The 15,438-nt window shown below is 63.7% G+C and overlaps 3 protein-coding genes across 3 annotated transcripts; all 3 read right to left on the bottom strand.

The window, feature by feature from the left end:
• Positions 1–593: 593 nt before the first annotated feature.
• NUDT8 (nudix hydrolase 8) lies at positions 594–2,419 on the bottom strand. The gene is made up of 4 exons (XM_054171700.1): positions 2,187–2,419; positions 1,958–2,090; positions 1,005–1,082; positions 594–878 (listed from the first exon to the last, which is right to left on the bottom strand). The coding sequence occupies exons 1-4, from the start codon at positions 2,417–2,419 to the stop codon at positions 627–629; spliced, it is 696 nt and encodes a 231-aa protein (XP_054027675.1). The 3' UTR covers positions 594–626.
• Positions 2,420–4,263: 1,844 nt separating this feature from the next.
• Positions 4,264–9,229, bottom strand: MTCH2 (mitochondrial carrier 2). Its single transcript, XM_054171943.1, has 13 exons — positions 9,084–9,229; positions 8,555–8,639; positions 8,344–8,450; positions 8,160–8,186; positions 7,697–7,750; positions 7,532–7,589; positions 7,368–7,419; positions 7,163–7,222; positions 6,105–6,198; positions 5,915–5,962; positions 5,537–5,604; positions 4,590–4,665; positions 4,264–4,463 (listed from the first exon to the last, which is right to left on the bottom strand). The coding sequence occupies exons 1-13, from the start codon at positions 9,168–9,170 to the stop codon at positions 4,377–4,379; spliced, it is 903 nt and encodes a 300-aa protein (XP_054027918.1). The 5' UTR covers positions 9,171–9,229; the 3' UTR covers positions 4,264–4,376.
• On the bottom strand, positions 9,186–15,381 carry AGBL2 (AGBL carboxypeptidase 2). Its single transcript, XM_054171699.1, has 13 exons — positions 15,063–15,381; positions 14,795–14,941; positions 14,607–14,714; positions 14,376–14,526; positions 13,522–14,289; positions 13,007–13,160; positions 12,733–12,859; positions 12,434–12,531; positions 12,247–12,356; positions 12,102–12,168; positions 11,905–12,000; positions 11,142–11,178; positions 9,186–9,343 (listed from the first exon to the last, which is right to left on the bottom strand). The coding sequence occupies exons 1-13, from the start codon at positions 15,379–15,381 to the stop codon at positions 9,186–9,188; spliced, it is 2,340 nt and encodes a 779-aa protein (XP_054027674.1).
• Between the last annotated feature and the right edge of the window lie 57 nt (positions 15,382–15,438).

Below are 15,438 nucleotides of genomic sequence, written 5' to 3'. Positions count from 1 at the left end.
CTGCCTGTGGGCATGAAGCGGGGGGAAGGGGCTGCTGAGGGGGGGTGGAAGGGGCTCTGGGTTCTGCTTTCCAGGAATTGGGGGATCTCCAGGAATCAGGGAGATCCCTAGGGATCAGGGGGAATCAACCTCAGGGTCTGGATACCCCACCCCCCAAGAGAAGATCCTGTCTTTCCATGAGGCTCCACATCCCCTCTTTGGGAGTGGTTGTGAAGCAGCACCAAGCAACCACAGCCATGTGTCCCTCCCTGGGGACACCAGTACAGGGGCCTGGACTTGGTGCCAGGAGGGGACAGCTGTCACATCCCCAGTGCCCACAGTGCTGGCACCGAGAGCCAGCCATGTGCAGGACTTGGAAGCCACAGCAGAAGTCGTTTCAAACATGGCTTTTTACTAAGTCACAGCCTGTGATATCATCACCCATGGGTGCAGCTGGCATTGGCTTCCTGGTGTGTGCAGTGACAGTCACCCAAAAGAAGGTGGACAGGAGAAGGTGGCAGGAAAAAGGGGGCCTGAAGGAGGTGGCCACCCCCATCATGGGAACAACTCCACCTGCACACCTTCCAAGGGGCCGCCTGGTCACCTAGGGCCCCCCGGTCACCTAGGGCCCCCCTGTCCCCTCCGTGTCAGGCTGTGGCGCCCTCTTGTGGCCGCGGCGCTCGCTGCGGGACGAAGGTCTTCCTGCGGTAGCGGTCAGGGGCCAGCAGCTCCAGGGTGAGCTCGGTGATGATGGCTGTCAGCCCCCACACCTTGTGAGGGCCGTTGAGGAAGACGGGCAGGGTGTAGCCGTAGCGGCCGCTGGAGCCGCGGAAGTGAGTGTAGCCCTGGTTCTCCTCACGCAGCAGGTGGGCCAAGGGTAGGGTGAAGACCTCCTCCACCTGCTGGCACAGGTGGTAAGGGGGGGGGTGACACCACCACCCCCACCACCCCCCCCTCTGGCCTTGGCATCGCCGCTCTCGCCAAGGAAAGGGCTGCTGGCCCCAGGCCAATGTGGTGTCACCCACCTCAGCTGGGTTGGGGGTCAGCGTCAAGTCCTCCAGTGGCCCCAGGTTGGCCACGACGGGAGCCACGCTCAGGCCATGCTGGAAGGCGTGTCAGAAAGGGACAGAGGGTGACAACTCCCCAGCCCCAAAGTGCCACCTGCTTGTATTGGCACCCTGTGCCCTACTGTGGTACTGATTTGTCACCCAGCACCACCCCTGTCTGCAGCCAGTGTTTCTTGTCACCCCAAACCCCTGTCACCTGTGTCCTTATCACCCCAAACCCCTGTTACCTGTGTCCTTATCACCTCAAACCCCTGTCATCTGTGTCACTGTCACCCCAAACCCCTGTTACCTGTGTCCTTATCACCTCAAACCCCTGTTACCTGTGTCCTTATCACCTCAAACCCCTGTCATCTGTGTCACTGTCACCCCAAACCTGTTACCTGTCTCTTTCACCTCAAACCCCTGTCACCTGTGTCACTGTCACCCCAAACCTGTTACCTGTCTCTTTCACCTCAAACCCCTGTCACCTGTGTCCTTGTTGCCTTAAACTCACCACCCATATCCCTATCACCTCAAACCCAGTGCCTGTCACCTTGAACCCTCATGTCCCCATCACCCCAAACCTCTACCACTTGTGTCCCTGTTGCTCTGAACCTGTCACCCATGTTCCTAGCACCCAGACCCTCTTACCTGTGTCCTTGTCCCCCCAAACTGTTTTGTAACCTTATTGGCCTGAACCCCTCACCCATGTCGCTGCCACACCAAGCCCTTGTCACCCATGTCCCTATCACCTTTGTCCCTGTCACACCGAACCCTTGTCACCCATGTCCTCATTACACTGAACCCTTGTCACCCGTGTCCCTGCCTCCCTGCCCTTGTGTCCTTGTCACCCCACGCTGTCCTTGCCGTCTCCTCCACCCTCCCTGTCCTTGTCACCCGGTGTGTGCCCCCCCGCAGCTGGTGCCCGGTACCCGGTCCGGCAGTGTCCGCAGCTGTCCCCAGACGCTCCGTGTCCCCAGTTCCAGCCCCAGCTCCTCCCGCGTCTCCCGCAGCGCCGTGGCCACCTCGTCACCGTCCGCCGGGTCCCGCCGGCCCCCGGGGAAGCTGCCAAAGGGAACGGAACCGCTCACAGCGGGGAGACCCCCTACCCACCCACCCCTTCCCACTGCGTCCCCGGTGCGTGACGTCATTGACAGCTACCTGACGTCACCGCTGTGGGGCCCGCCCAGGCGGCGGGACCGTAACGTGTAGAGCAAGGCAGGGCGGCCCCGCACCGAGCACAGCGGCACCAGTACCGCCGCCGCCGCCGCCGCCGCGCCGCCCCCGCCCCGCCGGGCCCCCGCCGCCAGCCGGGCCCGGCACCGCTGCTCGCTGCCGCCGCTCAGCAGCTCCCGCTCGTCCCCGCCGCCGCCCTCCGGGCCCTGCTTCGACATGGCAGCAGCACCGGAGGGACAGAACGAGGGACAAGGGGGAGGGACCGGAGGGAGGGGGACGGTCGCCCTCCCCCGGTGCCGCCTCCTCGGGGCCCGCCCCCTTCCCGGTGCTGCGGGGTTTAGGTGGGGGACGCGGAACAGTGTCGGTGGCGTGTGGGGAACGGCCACACCGGGGCGGGAACAGCCCCGCCGGGGGTAGAACCACCTCTGCCAGCTGTGGAACGTCTGCCAGCAGGCACAGAACCGCCTCTTCTGGGCGTGCAACAGCGTCTTCCGGGCGTGAAGCAAGCTCTTCCGGCTGTGGAGTGGCCCCAGCAGGTGTGGGACAGACAGCTCCGGGGGTGGAACGACCTCACTGTTGGGTGTGCAGCCCCCCCTCTTGCTCAGTGTGGAGCCCTTCACCCAGCTTTGCAACCCCCTCCCGTGCAAGCACCCCTGCCAGCTATGTGATCCTCCCCAGAGGTGTGCAGCACCCCTGCCAGATGTGTGAGCCTTTTACTGGACGTGCAAGCTCTCCACCCAGCTGTGCAGCCCTTCCCCTGGGTGTGTGACCCTGCACCCAGCTGTGCAGCCCTCCCATGGTGCAGTCCCTTTTCCAGCTGTGCAAACATCCCAAGCTGTACAACCCCCCCCTGCCACCACCCTCTTTCCACAGCCACCATCCTTGTCCCCACCACCAGCGATGTGTCCCCTTCAGAGCTGGTAGGAATCAGTCCAACATCTGCCCTCACAGCCAAAGCCCCCAGAGGGAGGCAAGGAGAGGAAACTGAGGCACAAGACACAGGCAGTGGTCACTGTGGGGACACGAGGGATGTGGCAATGTTTTGTGGGACTGATCCAGCTGGGGAAAAAAGGGTTGAGGAAAGAGGTGTATTAGGGATAACAGGGACAGTGCTCCAGGGGTTGGACCATGGAGGCAATGCTGGAGATGGTCAGCTGATGGAGTGGTGTGGTTGACAAGACTGAAGGATGTGATCTAGCCAGAGGGATCTGGACAGGCTGGAGAAGTGGGCTCAGGAGAACCTCATGAGGGTCAATAAGGCAAAGTACAAGGAAGGTCCTGCACCTGGGTCAGGGCAATCCTGGACATGAACCCAGGCTGGGGGATGATTGAGAGCAGCCCTGCAGAGAGCTTGGAGGTGCAGGTGGGTGAGAAGCTGGGCAGGAGCCAGCAGTGGGCACTTGCAGCCCAGAAGGCCAACAGCAGCCTGGGCTGCATCTAAAGCAGCGTGGCCAGAAGTGGAGAGAGGGGATCCTGCCCCTCTGCTCTGCTCTGTCCAGCTCTGGGGGGGCCCCCAGCACAAGAAGGACCTGGACCTGCTGGAAAGGGTCCAAAGGAGGCCATGAGGATGATCAGAGGGCTGGAAGCACCTCCCTTATGGGAACAGCCTGGGAGAGTTGGGGCTCTTCAGGCTGGAGAAAGCTCCAGGGAGACCTTAGAGCAGCCTTTCAGTATCTGAAGGGGAACCTGCAGGCAGGCTGGGGAGGGACTGGTCAGAAGGGCCTGTGGGGATAGGATGAGGAGCAATGGTTTGAAACCAGAGCAGGGGAGACTGAGGCTGGACATCAGGAGGAAGTTCTTCACAGTGAGGGTGGTGAGGCACTGGAACAGGTCACCCAGAGATGTGGTGGAGACCCCATCACCAGTGTCTTTCAGAGTCAAATTTGGTAGGGCCCTGAACCCCCCCCTCTGGTTGGAGATGTCCCTGCTGACTGCAGGGGAGTTGGACAGGACAGCCTTCAACGGTCCCCTCCAACCCAAACCAGTCTGGGATTCCACAAGATCAGCTCCACCCCATCCAGGAAGGCCCCAGCCCCATGACAGACACTCTCAGACGTCCACCTTCACCTCTCAGCATGAAATGATTTAAAAAACTGTAGTAGAAATCACCACACTCATGATTCTCTGCTTCTGGAGCCCTGCAGTGGCTTCATGATTCCCATCCCAGCTCCACCTTCAACGGAACCTCCTCTCTTCCCACACGTATCGCTTCCCCGTGGGCACCTTGCGGAAAAACAGGCTGTTCCCTCTGCTCATGTTGCCCTGGCAAGGAGAGGAGGACCAGCACTGGTGAGTCACAGCTGCCCCAAGCCCCAGCACGGCCCCAGCAGGGCTCCCACCCAGCTCTTTTCCAAGGTATTCCGGCGCTTCCCAGCTCCAGCCACTCACCTCCCTGTGCAGCTGGCTCCAGCAGTCCAGCCAGGAGGAGTAGGTGGGTGCATAAGGAAGGAGACCCCCAGCCAGCCTAGGGAAGGGAGAGGAGATCCACAGGGAATTATTGCACAGAATCATGGAAGAGACCTCCAAGATCGTAAGAGTGCAACCCTCAACCCAGCACTGCCAGGGCACCACTAAACCATGGCCCTCAGCACCACAGCTCCAGGGCTCTGAAACCCCTCTAGGGCTGGAGACTCGACCACTGCCCTGGGCAAGAAATTGTTCCACCACTACCCCCAAGGGCAAGAAATTGTTCCACCACTACCCCCAAGGGCAAGAAATTGTTCCTCATGTCCAACCTAAACCTCCCCTGGGGCAAGTTGAGGCTGTTTCCTCTTGTCCTATCCCTTGCTCCCTGGGAGAAGAGACCAACCCCAACCTGGCTCCAGCCTCCTTTCAGGGAATTGGAGAGAACCAGCAGATCTCCCTTCCTTTTCTCCATGCGCAATGACCCCAGCTCCCTCAGCTGCTCCTCACCAGCCCTGTTCTCCAGGCCCTTCTCTAGCTTTGTTGCCCTTCTCTGCCCCTGCTCCAGCCCTTCAATGTCCTTCTTAGAGTGAGAGGCCCAAAACTGACCCCAGGATTTCAGGTGTGGCCTCAGCAGTGCACAGTCCAGGGGGACAATCCCTGTCCCAGTCCTTTTGGGCACTTCCACCCAGGACTCATCCCCTCTGCAGCTCCACTGAACCCCAGTGTGGCCCTTTCAAGGCCATGCTGCCACCACCACCACATACCCCCTCAACAAGAGATCTAAGCCCAGAGTGGATTTGAAAACCCTGTGCCACACAGGAGCTTGGTGAAGGCAGCTTCAGGAGCTGATGTGGTGTGGAGGGACAGGGCTGTCACCCACACCAGCCCCAGCAAAGCAGGGAGGAAGAGGAGGATGTCATGACACTCACCCACAGTTATTGACAGCCATCAGGTTGGAGACCAACACGAAGGGGTAAGTCAGCATGCTGGCAAAGAACTGTGGAGAAGAGCAGGGTTAGGTGGGCAGTGACCCCCCACAGGGATCCCCAAAAGACCCTCAGGGACATCCCATCTCCTTCAGGCTCCATGGAGGCAAGGTCATGGCTGTGAGCCCACAGGGAGCAGTGCTCCTTCCCCTGTGGGCTGATTCCTCTGGAGCCTTGGGCAGCACCCAGCCCCTCAGAACAGGCAGGATTATGTGGAACACAGAAATTCCCACAGGAAAAAGGAGTCAATTCCCTTCCCCCTGCCCATGAGGGACAACAGGTCCCACACACAGGTGCACCCACACCCATGGGTGTCCTTACCCCAGTGACTGCCTGTGAGTAGCTCTTCATCTCAGTCATGGTTGAGACCTGCAGGAGGACCAAAACCACCTTCAACCCTGACGCTTCCAGCTTGGTGCCATCCCCTGAGCCCTTCCCCTCCCTCACCACAGCCTCTGTGCCACCCCTACCCCCAGCAGGTGCCCCCAAGAGCTGGGCCCCGAGCCCGTACCCCGTTCTCCAGGGCGTATGTGTTGATGAGGTAGGCCAGCATGTTGCAGAGCCAGAGGGAGAGGATGTCCCCCAGGAGCCGCGGGATCAGGCCGCTGCAAGAGAGGAGGCAGAGGAAAGGTGAGCTGGAGGCAGAGCTGCATCTGGAGCCAGCCATGCAGGGAACCAGAGAGCAGCTGGTGGGGAATGGAAGGGGACAGCCCGCTGGGAGCAGGAGGAAGCATCTGGTGGGGAATGGAAGGGGACAGCCAGCTGGGAGCAGGAGGGAGCAGCTGGTGGGGAATGGAAGGGGACAGCCAGCTGGGAGCAGGAGGGAGCAGCTGGTGGGGAATGGAAGGGGACAGCCAGCTGGGAGCAGGAGGGAGCAGCTGGTGGGGAATGGAAGGGGACAGCCAGCTGGGAGCAGGAGGGAGCAGCTGGTGGGGAATGGAAGGGGACAGCCAGCTGGGAGCGGGAGGGAGCAGCTGGTGGGGAATGGAAGGGGACAGCCAGCTGGGAGCAGGAGGGAGCTGCTGGTGGGGAATGGAAGGGGACAGCCAGCTGGGAGCAGGAGGGAGCAGCTGGTGGGGAATGGAAGGGGACAGCCAGCTGGGAGCAGGAGGGATAAGCTGGTGGGGAATGGAAGGGGACAGCCAGCTGGGAGCAGGAGGGAGCAGCTGGTGGGGAATGGAAGGGGACAGCCCGCCGGGAGCGGGAGGGAGCCACCGGTCTCTCCATGGGCAGGGTGTTCCCAGAGGACATGGGTGCTGAGGGGAGCTGCTAAAAGGACCCAAACCACCCCCAACTGGTGCTCCTAGCAAGAGTTCCTCTCCATCTTCACCCTGGTTTCATGTCCTCAGGCACTGGATGTCACCCATCCAAGCCAGGGCTGGTGGGGGGCTTGCTTAGATCCACGCTAGGGAGTTCCTTCAGAAGAGCAGAACAGGGGAACTGTGCACCCCAGGACAGGGCAGAGTGGTTCCTTAGCCAGATGAGCCCAGCAGGGCAGAGCTGCAGGCTATGGCTTTTGGGGAGACTCCACTGTGCCCCCCAGCCCCCCCAGCGGCCATCAGCACTCACGCAAAGAATCCCAGGATGCCTTCTTCTCGGTAAATCGTGGTGAAGGCGCTTAGTGTCCCACTGGCCAGGGAGGAAGAGCAGAGTGCTGCGGTCAGAGAGGATCCTACAGGCAGGAAGCAGCCCCCTCCCCGGGCCCAGCAATCCTGGACCCATCACAGCACCCTTGGAGCCCCAACAGCACCCCCAAACCCCAGCACCTCCATACCTGTACTTGGTCTCTCGGCCAATGAACTGCACCATGCAGCGCAGGGTGATCACTGCAGGCAGAGACAAGCAGCGTGGGGGTCAGGGACACCCCAGGGTGACAGATGCCAGTCACCTGGGTCACCAGGCCTGTGCACCAGTTACAGGAGCAAGAGGGGCACATACCATGAAAGGGGTGGGTGATGAGGGTGGCAGCAGAACGAGCGACCATCTCTCTGGAGGTCTGGGGGAGAAAGGAAGCGTCAGGGGGAGCAGGTGACAGGGACATGGGTTGTGCCAAGCCCCTCTTCACCCCAGCACACCCAGCACCCTCCTCTTCCTCCTCCTCACCTCCTTGAGGACCTGCTCCAGTGAGGACACAGGCTCCTTCTTGCTGGCTCCTGGCTGGAAAGGGAAAGAGGCATCAGGCAGGGAAGAGCACCCCCAGAAAGCATCTCTGGCTCCATCCCCACCACCCTGGAAAGGATCTGTTGTCCCCCACAGCATGGGCTCAGCAGCCCCCCAGCCCCACCACAGACACCTCAGTCCTGTGGCTCCCCCTGGGATACTGCTTTCCACAGCCATGGGGAAGGAGGGAGAGAGGGAAACAGAGAAGGAGAGCTGAAAGGGGAGAAGAAGGGAAAGAAATGAGAGAAGTGAAATGGGAGAGGAACAGAGAAAGGAAGCAAAAGAAAGGAGAAGAATGGAAAGGAATGGAGAGATGGAGAAAAACAAGGGAAAGATGGGGGTGAGGGGAGAGAGAAGCGAGAAAGAGTGGAAGGGAGGACTCCCTGGAGAGTGGCCTCACACTCACCTCAGCCTGCTCAGCCTCCTGGTACCTCTGGAGAGGAAAGGGAAGGGTTAGAGCAGCCAGGGGAGACAAGGGAGGCCCTGCCGGTGCCAGAGCAGCCAGGCACGGGGTGCCCAGGTCCCCAGCTGCTGGTGGCAAAGCCCTCCCGGGGCCAGCAGCGTCCTGAGTCCTCCCCCGGCCCCGGTACCTGCAGCACTTTGCTGTGCACGATGGTGCCGATGGCGCTGGAGCAGAGCCGAGGGGTGAGGCCCTTGAAGAGTCCTGCTCTCCCATCGACCTTCACGATGTGCTTGGCTGGGGACAGCGGGGACCTGTCACGCCAGGCGGGACCCTCGCCCACCCCCCCCGAAGCGGGGCCCCCCCCGTAGGGCGGCGGGACCGCAGGGGACGCAGCTCACCGTAAGCAAAGAGCCCTGGCAGTTGGTAGATCTGGCGCCCGAAGATGTTCCTGCCCAGGGTAGGAGGCAGCGGCTCGTAGCCCACCTACGGCGGGGACAAGCAGCCTGCAGCCGGTACCGGGCCCGGTAACCCTCCCTCGAGCCCGCGGTTAACGGGCCCGGCAACCCCCCGTGAGCGCCCCGTTTCCACTCCTCCACCTGCGGCAGGGACAGGCAAGCTGCAGCCCATCCCGGGCCCAGTAACGTCCCCGGGGCTGCCCCACCTGCCGCAGCGGCAGGCAGCCCATAGCCAGTACCGGGGCCGGTAACCGTCCCCCAGCCCCCCGTCAACGGGCCCGGTAACCCCACCCCGGACCCGAAGCTCCCCGTTTCCAGCCCCTCCACCAACGGCAGGGACATACAGCCTGCCTCCGGTACCGGGACCGGTAACTGCCCCCGACCTGCTCTACTTGGAACAGGGACAGGCAGCCCTCAGCCGGTACCGGAGCCGGTGACCGCCCCGACCCCCCGCTTCCCGGAGCCTCCTTACCTGCACCAGCACCTTCACGTACATGAGGGGCTGCGAGAGCACGGTGAGCCCCGAGCCCAGCAGCACCTGCGAGGCCGCGTCCGCCATGGTGCCGCCCCGGCGTCACGGCCCAGAAGGACACCGCCGCCGCCGCTTCCGCTTCCGCCCGACCCACGGTACTTCCGGCGCGCCCGCCGACGGCTGCCGGTCACGGGGCGGGGGGAGGGCCTCACCGCAGCGCCATGGAAACCGAGGGGGAGGCGGCACCGTGGGAACCGGGCCTGAGGAGGAGCTGAAGGGAGAGCGGGGGCCGAGGGGAAGGCAGGGACCGAGGGCAGAGCAGAGCAGGGGCTGAAGGTAGAGCAGGGACCGAGGGGAGAGCAGAGCAGGGGCTGCAAGGGCGAGCAGGGACCGAGGGCAGAGCAGAGCAGGGGCTGAAGGGCAGAGCAGGGACCGAGGGGAGAGCAGAGCAGGGGCTGAAGGGCAGAGCAGGGACCGAGGGGAGAGCAGAGCAGGGGCTGAAGGTAGAGCAGGGGCTGAAGGTAGAGCAGGGACCGAGGGCAGAGCAGAGCAGGGGCTGAAGGTAGAGCAGGGACCGAGGGGAGAGCAGAGCAGGGGCTGAAGGTAGAGCAGGGACCGAGGGCAGAGCAGAGCAGGGGCTGCAAGGGCGAGCAGGGACCGAGGGCAGAGCAGAGCAGGGGCTGAAGGGCAGAGCAGGGACCGAGGGGAGAGCAGAGCAGGGGCTGAAGGGCAGAGCAGGGACCGAGGGGAGAGCAGAGCAGGGGCTGAAGGTAGAGCAGGGACCGAGAGCAGAGCAGAGCAGGGGCTGAAGGTAGAGCAGGGACCGAGAGCAGAGCAGAGCAGGGGCTGAAGGTAGAGCAGGGACCGAGGGGAGAGCAGAGCAGGGGCTGAAGGTAGAGCAGGGACCGAGAGCAGAGCAGAGCAGGGACTGAAGGTAGAGCAGGGACCGAGAGCAGAGCAGAGCAGGGGCTGAAGGTAGAGCAGGGACCGAGAGCAGAGCAGAGCAGGGGCTGAAGGTAGAGCAGGGACAGCAGGGACCGAGGGCAGAGCAGAGCAGGGGCTGAAGGGCAGAGCAGGGACCGAGGGGAGAGCAGAGCAGGGGCTGCAAGGGCGAGCAGGGACCGAGGGCAGAGCAGAGCAGGGGCTGAAGGGCAGAGCAGGGACCGAGGGGAGAGCAGAGCAGGGGCTGAAGGGCAGAGCAGGGACCGAGGGGAGAGCAGAGCAGGGGCTGAAGGTAGAGCAGGGACCGAGAGCAGAGCAGAGCAGGGGCTGAAGGTAGAGCAGGGACCGAGAGCAGAGCAGAGCAGGGGCTGAAGGTAGAGCAGGGACCGAGGGGAGAGCAGAGCAGGGGCTGAAGGTAGAGCAGGGACCGAGAGCAGAGCAGAGCAGGGACTGAAGGTAGAGCAGGGACCGAGAGCAGAGCAGAGCAGGGGCTGAAGGTAGAGCAGGGGCTGCAAGGGCGAGCAGGGACCGAGGGCAGAGCAGAGCAGAGCAGAGCAGGGGCTGCAAGGGCGAGCAGGGACCGAGGGCAGAGCAGAGCAGAGCAGGGGCTGAAGGTAGAGCAGGGACCGAGGGGAGAGCAGAGCAGGGGCTGCAAGGGCGAGCAGGGACCGAGGGCAGAGCAGAGCAGAGCAGGGGCTGAAGGGCAGAGCAGGGGCTGAAGGGCAGAGCAGGGGCTGAAGGGCAGAGCAGGGGCTGAAGGGCAGGGGCTGAGGGCAGAGCAGGGGGACAGGGCCTGAGTGACCACAGTGGCAGTGGGACCTGAGGTGACACCATGGCAAGGGAGTGATCACAGTCACAGAATGTTAGGGGCTGGAAGGCCCTGCAGAGCTGAGCCAGTCCAATCCAGAGCAGGGTCACCTAGAGCAGGTCACACAGGAACACATCCCGGTGGGTTTTGAATATCTCCCCAGGGCAGCCTGTTCGGGGCTCTGTCACCCTCACAGGGAAACAATTCTTCCTCCTGTTTCCATGGACCTTCCTATGCCTCAGCTTCCACCCTGCTCCTGTCATTGGGCATCGTCGAGCAGGGCCTGGCTCCATCCTCTTGGCACTCACCCTGAGGGACCACGGCGGCAGTGGGACCCGAGTGACACTAGGGCAAGGAGGCTTTGGTGGCATCATGGTGACAGGGCCTGAGGTAGCAGTGGGACACTATGGCAAGGAGGCCTGAGCTGGTGTTCTGGCGGCAGGCTCTGGTGCTGGCCAGCGTGGCTGGGCTCCAAGGAGGAGCCTGATGGGGACAGCACAAGGACACCGGTGTCACCACACAAAGCCATGGCACTGCCTTTAATCACGGGCACAGGCGCAGCAGCGTGGGGCCCTGGGTCGCGCTGCCTTGCCCGGGGTGGTGAGGTGGGGACGTGCCCTGTGCCAGCGGGCAGCACCCTGCCCCCCACCCTGCCCCCCACCCTGCCCCCCACCCTGCCCCCCACCCTGCCCTGCTCGGGCTGCCGGTGCTGCGTCCCGGGAGCCGTCACCGGGGTGGCAGGTGCTCGGCGGAGGCTGGCGGTGTGACATGGTGCCGGTGCCACCAGCTGGCTGAGACCTTGCCCTGGCGCTGTGCTGGCCACGTCCTGCTCCAGCTGCGCTGGGAAGGGTGGCACTGGAGGTGGCTCTGGGCTCCTCTCCCACGGCGCTGCCTCTTCTCAGGGCACTGGGCAGAGCTGGCTGCTGGCGGGGCCTAGAGGTCCTCGGCCTGGCCTGGTGGGTGACAGGGGAAGGGTTAGAGCCTCTTGGCTCCCTGGTGGAGCAGCAGTGGGGACAAGGGTCCCTGCAGGACTGTCCCCTGGGGTGGGCCACGCGATGGGCCCAGGCTCACGGGGATGCTGGCACGGTGCCGGTAGCTGCTGCCTGCCCGGTGCAGGGCAGTCCTCGCTCTCCGCCTCTGCAGCCGCTTCCTCCTCTGTGGCTCCACCTGTGCCGGGTGACAAAGTGGAGCTGGGACATCTGCACCCCACAGAGCTCTCTGGAGCTCTGTCCCTCACATGCCAAAAGCTGCAGAACCCAGGAACTCACCAGCTGCTCCGGGCAGTGGGGATGAGCTGGGGGCCCGTCAGACACGGAGCTGTCAGAGCCACTGGTGCTGCGTGGGGGGAACATGATCACCTACGGCCCCCACCACTGTCAGGGGGCTTGCTGGGACAGGGTGACCTGGATGTACCTAGACTCAAGCTCTGACGTGGGGACATCACTCCAGCCACCACCAGATCCTGGCTCTCGGCCCAGCTGCTGCCACAGCAGCGTCTCCACCTCGGACAAGCACTGCTGGAGCTGTGGGATGGAGCCAGTGTCACCACAGCCCCTCTGTGGCACTAGCAACGTGGGGGACATGGTGGCTGCAAGCTCACCTTGGCAGGGTCGGGGTCACAGAAGTCAAGCAGAGTGTCACAGAGGTGGTAGCCCAGTGACTTAAGGTCCTGCACGGTGAAGTGTGAGCTCCTTCCACCTGGAGGGGACAGGGGACAACAAAATAAGCAGCTGACTGCCACCCTGGGGACCACCCAGCACTGCTACAGAGCCACAGAATGCTCAAGTCCTCATCCAACCTGACGTTCAGCACCCCCAGGAAGGGGGCATCCACGACCTCCCTGGGCAACCTGTTCCAATGTCCAGTTCCTATCACCCCCTGTCCGTGCTGGCCTCTCACCCATGGTGGAGCCGCTGAAAGCCACCTCCATGGTGTAGCTGTTGGTGATCCCCAGGTGCCACATCACCACCCTGCCTGTCCCTGCTTTGCTCTTCTGCACCTTGAATTTGCAGCTGGGGAAGGAGAACTGGGGCGGGCCGCGGGGTCAGGACGGGGAGGGGGTCGTGCCCTCTCCCCAGCCCTGTGAGGGCACGGTGGTGGCACGCCGGGAAGCGGCACGGCAGCCGCGTTCCCCTGTGTCACCAGCTGGTGTCGCTGTAGCGCTGCGTCCCACCTTGTCGGGGGCGTTCTTGCTCAGCATCAAGGGGAAGAGGCGTTGGCACAGCCGTGCCCCGCTGCCACCCTCACAGCCGTACATGAAGACGTTGTTCTTCCGGCTGTGCCCGTGGAAGTCACAGTACAGCACCACCTCCCGTTCCGCCAGCACCCTGTGCCCAGCAGTATCCATCCACCAGTGCCATGATGGGACTGGCACCGTCTTGCTGGCTCCTTGTGCCCCCCGCCTCACCTCTAAACCGTGCCAACCCATGCTAATAGCAATGCTTCCCCCCACAGGGGTCCCGCTTGTCCACCAGTATCCAAAACCTGGTCCCCAGAGGTGTCCCCCCCAGCCCTTGGGTACTCCCAGGGTGGATCCTGCTGGCACCCACCTCGGCTGTCAACCCACGGAAGTCACAGCACAGCAACCACCTCCCGCTTTGTCAGCACCCTGCACCCACCAGGATCCATCCACCGGCACCATGGTGAGACTGGCACCATCCCACCAGCTCCTTGCGACCCCCACCTCACCTCTCAACCATGGTCCGCAGGTGCCAGACGCCAGGGAAGGAGCCGCGGAGCGCTGTCCCGTAAGCCCTGTTGGGGTCGCCGCCCGCCAAGGAGCAGCGGGAGTTGCCCACCACCACCCCGTCAGGGTTGAGCATTGGCACCACCTTGAAGACGAAGAGGCGGCGCAGGAGCTGGGCATCGGGGTGGGCGCTGAGGAGGAAATCAAGGAAGCCCTGCATGGCCCAGGAGCCGCCGCTCTCGCCGGGGTGGGCGCGGGCGCTCAGCACCACCGCCGGCCTGGTGGGCGCCGCGGCAGGGTGGGTGACGGTCAGCAGGTAGATCGGGTTGCCGGCCAGGCTGCGGCACAGCGCCCGCACCGCGCAGTACCGCCGGCGCCCCGGGTCGGCCGCCAGCGCCCGCAGGTAGCGCCGCAGGTCCGAGTAGGTGTAAGGGTAGGAGTGGGCGAAGAAGCAGGTGTCGGCGTCGTGGGGGAAGCGTGACGACCAGGACAGGCAGGAGGGGGCCGGCTCCCGGCCGTCGCCGCCCCGTCGGTAGCAGACGTGGTCCCCGACGCGGCGCCAGCCGATGCCGCGGGTCTGGGCGTCGCGCTGGGAGTAGAGCAGCGGGCGCAGGCCCTGGCCGTAGAGGCTCTTGGGCTTGGCCATGTTGGCGATGGTGAAGCGGTAGAGGGGCCCCCGCCGGGTGTTTTGCACGCGGAAGTAGAACCACTGGGTGTGTTTGGTGGTGTAAAGGTCCGGCCGCAGCCGCAGCAGGTACTCGTAGGGTCCCCTGCATAGTGGGGACGGGGCCACGCTCTGGCTCCTGGCCTTGCCCCTGTCACCCTTTGCCCCCCTGCCCTCCAGCCCCTCGCTTACACCTTGATGGCTTCCTGGAGGTTGCCGCTCTCGAAGCGAGACTCAAAGAGCAGCGTCGTGTCGTGGGGCCCCTCCAAGGGGGCTGCAGGTGAGGAGAGGGGGCCCGGGGCCCCCCCGACACGAGCACGGGTGAAGCAGGAGCCTCGGGGTGCTGTGGGAAGCGTGGGGCTGAGTGATGGGGGTGTGGGGATGCTGAGGGGGCACCCATGGGTGCTGCCTGCTCCATGCTACCTGGGCTGAGGTGGTAGACAACAGTGCCCTGCTCCTCACTGAGAGCAGCTGGGGCCAGCTCAGGACCCATGGGCTGGCAGAAGGGCTCCGGTTCAGGAGGCACCCACTCTGGGGGGGCAAAGATAGGTGCTTGAGGGGGCGTCTGGCACAAGGGTGAGGAAGGGGCAAGGGGCAGAGTGCTCCCTCACCGATGTGCTCCACAGTCTCTTTGATGACTTCACACTCGACAGGCCAGCGAGGAGCAGGCAGGGGGCCCCACGGCGAGGGGCAGCCAAAGAGAGCCTGCAGCTCTTCACGACACTGTGCTGAGGGGATGGAGGCACCATGCCTGGGGACTGGGAGGGAACCAGGAGTGTCCCAGCAGAAGGGGCTGGGGTGGGAACACCCCTAAACCCACCCTCCCACCTCAACGTGCCAGCACCAACCCCAGTGCCAGGGTGCTGCAGGGTCACTCACAGCTCGGCTCTTGCCTGGGATGCCTCGGGCAGCTGGTGTGGACACTGCGGGTGCTGGATGCCTTGGTGGGGTGCTGCTCAGAGGGGTCCCCCAGGGACATGGCGTTCTTCTGGCCTTGGGGAGAGCATGGCTGCAGCCCCAGCAGTTGGAGGGGACAGAAGGGGACAAGTCCCCGTGGGCAGGGCTCACCTCGGAAGTAGCCATAGTAGCGCAGGTGGCTGCACATGAAGCTGTCGTAGGGCTCGGGGACAAACCCTGTGCCAGCATCCCTCTGGGTCACCTCCCTGACTTGGTCAGGGGGACACCCTGAGAACTCCATGATACAGCGAGACGCTTCTCCAGTCCCAGCAACAAACTGGGACCTGGTTGCTGGGTG

The sequence above is a fragment of the Dryobates pubescens genome, chromosome 22, assembly GCF_014839835.1.
Source record: "Dryobates pubescens isolate bDryPub1 chromosome 22, bDryPub1.pri, whole genome shotgun sequence".
NCBI classification, from domain to species: domain Eukaryota; kingdom Metazoa; phylum Chordata; class Aves; order Piciformes; family Picidae; genus Dryobates; species Dryobates pubescens.
Note: the sequence above shows the minus strand (reverse complement) of the source record. Positions and strands in the feature narration are given on the sequence as shown.

What these genes read in the sequence shown, in the direction of transcription:
- AGBL2 (XM_054171699.1), bottom strand. Translation starts at nt 15,381, where the DNA reads ATGGAGTTCTCAGGGTGTCCCCCTGACCAAGTCAGGGAGGTGACCCAG. An exon ending in TCCCAGGCAAGAGCCGAGCT is followed by an intron (nt 14,942 to 15,062) that starts GTGAGTGACCCT and finishes GTTCCCTCCCAG; the next exon opens with TCCCCAGGCATGGTGCCTCC. An exon ending in CCCACTGCCCGGAGCAGCTG is followed by an intron (nt 12,001 to 12,101) that starts GTGAGTTCCTGG and finishes CACCCGGCACAG; the next exon opens with GTGGAGCCACAGAGGAGGAA.
- MTCH2 (XM_054171943.1), bottom strand. Translation starts at nt 9,170, where the DNA reads ATGGCGGACGCGGCCTCGCAGGTGCTGCTGGGCTCGGGGCTCACCGTG. An exon ending in GGCATCCTGGGATTCTTTGC is followed by an intron (nt 6,199 to 7,162) that starts GTGAGTGCTGAT and finishes CCTCTCTTGCAG; the next exon opens with CGGCCTGATCCCGCGGCTCC. An exon ending in GGAGCCAGCTGCACAGGGAG is followed by an intron (nt 4,464 to 4,589) that starts GTGAGTGGCTGG and finishes TCTCCTTGCCAG; the next exon opens with GGCAACATGAGCAGAGGGAA.
- NUDT8 (XM_054171700.1), bottom strand. Translation starts at nt 2,419, where the DNA reads ATGTCGAAGCAGGGCCCGGAGGGCGGCGGCGGGGACGAGCGGGAGCTG. An exon ending in CCCCACAGCGGTGACGTCAG is followed by an intron (nt 2,091 to 2,186) that starts GTAGCTGTCAAT and finishes TCCCTTTGGCAG; the next exon opens with CTTCCCCGGGGGCCGGCGGG. An exon ending in TGACCCCCAACCCAGCTGAG is followed by an intron (nt 879 to 1,004) that starts GTGGGTGACACC and finishes CTGTGCCAGCAG; the next exon opens with GTGGAGGAGGTCTTCACCCT.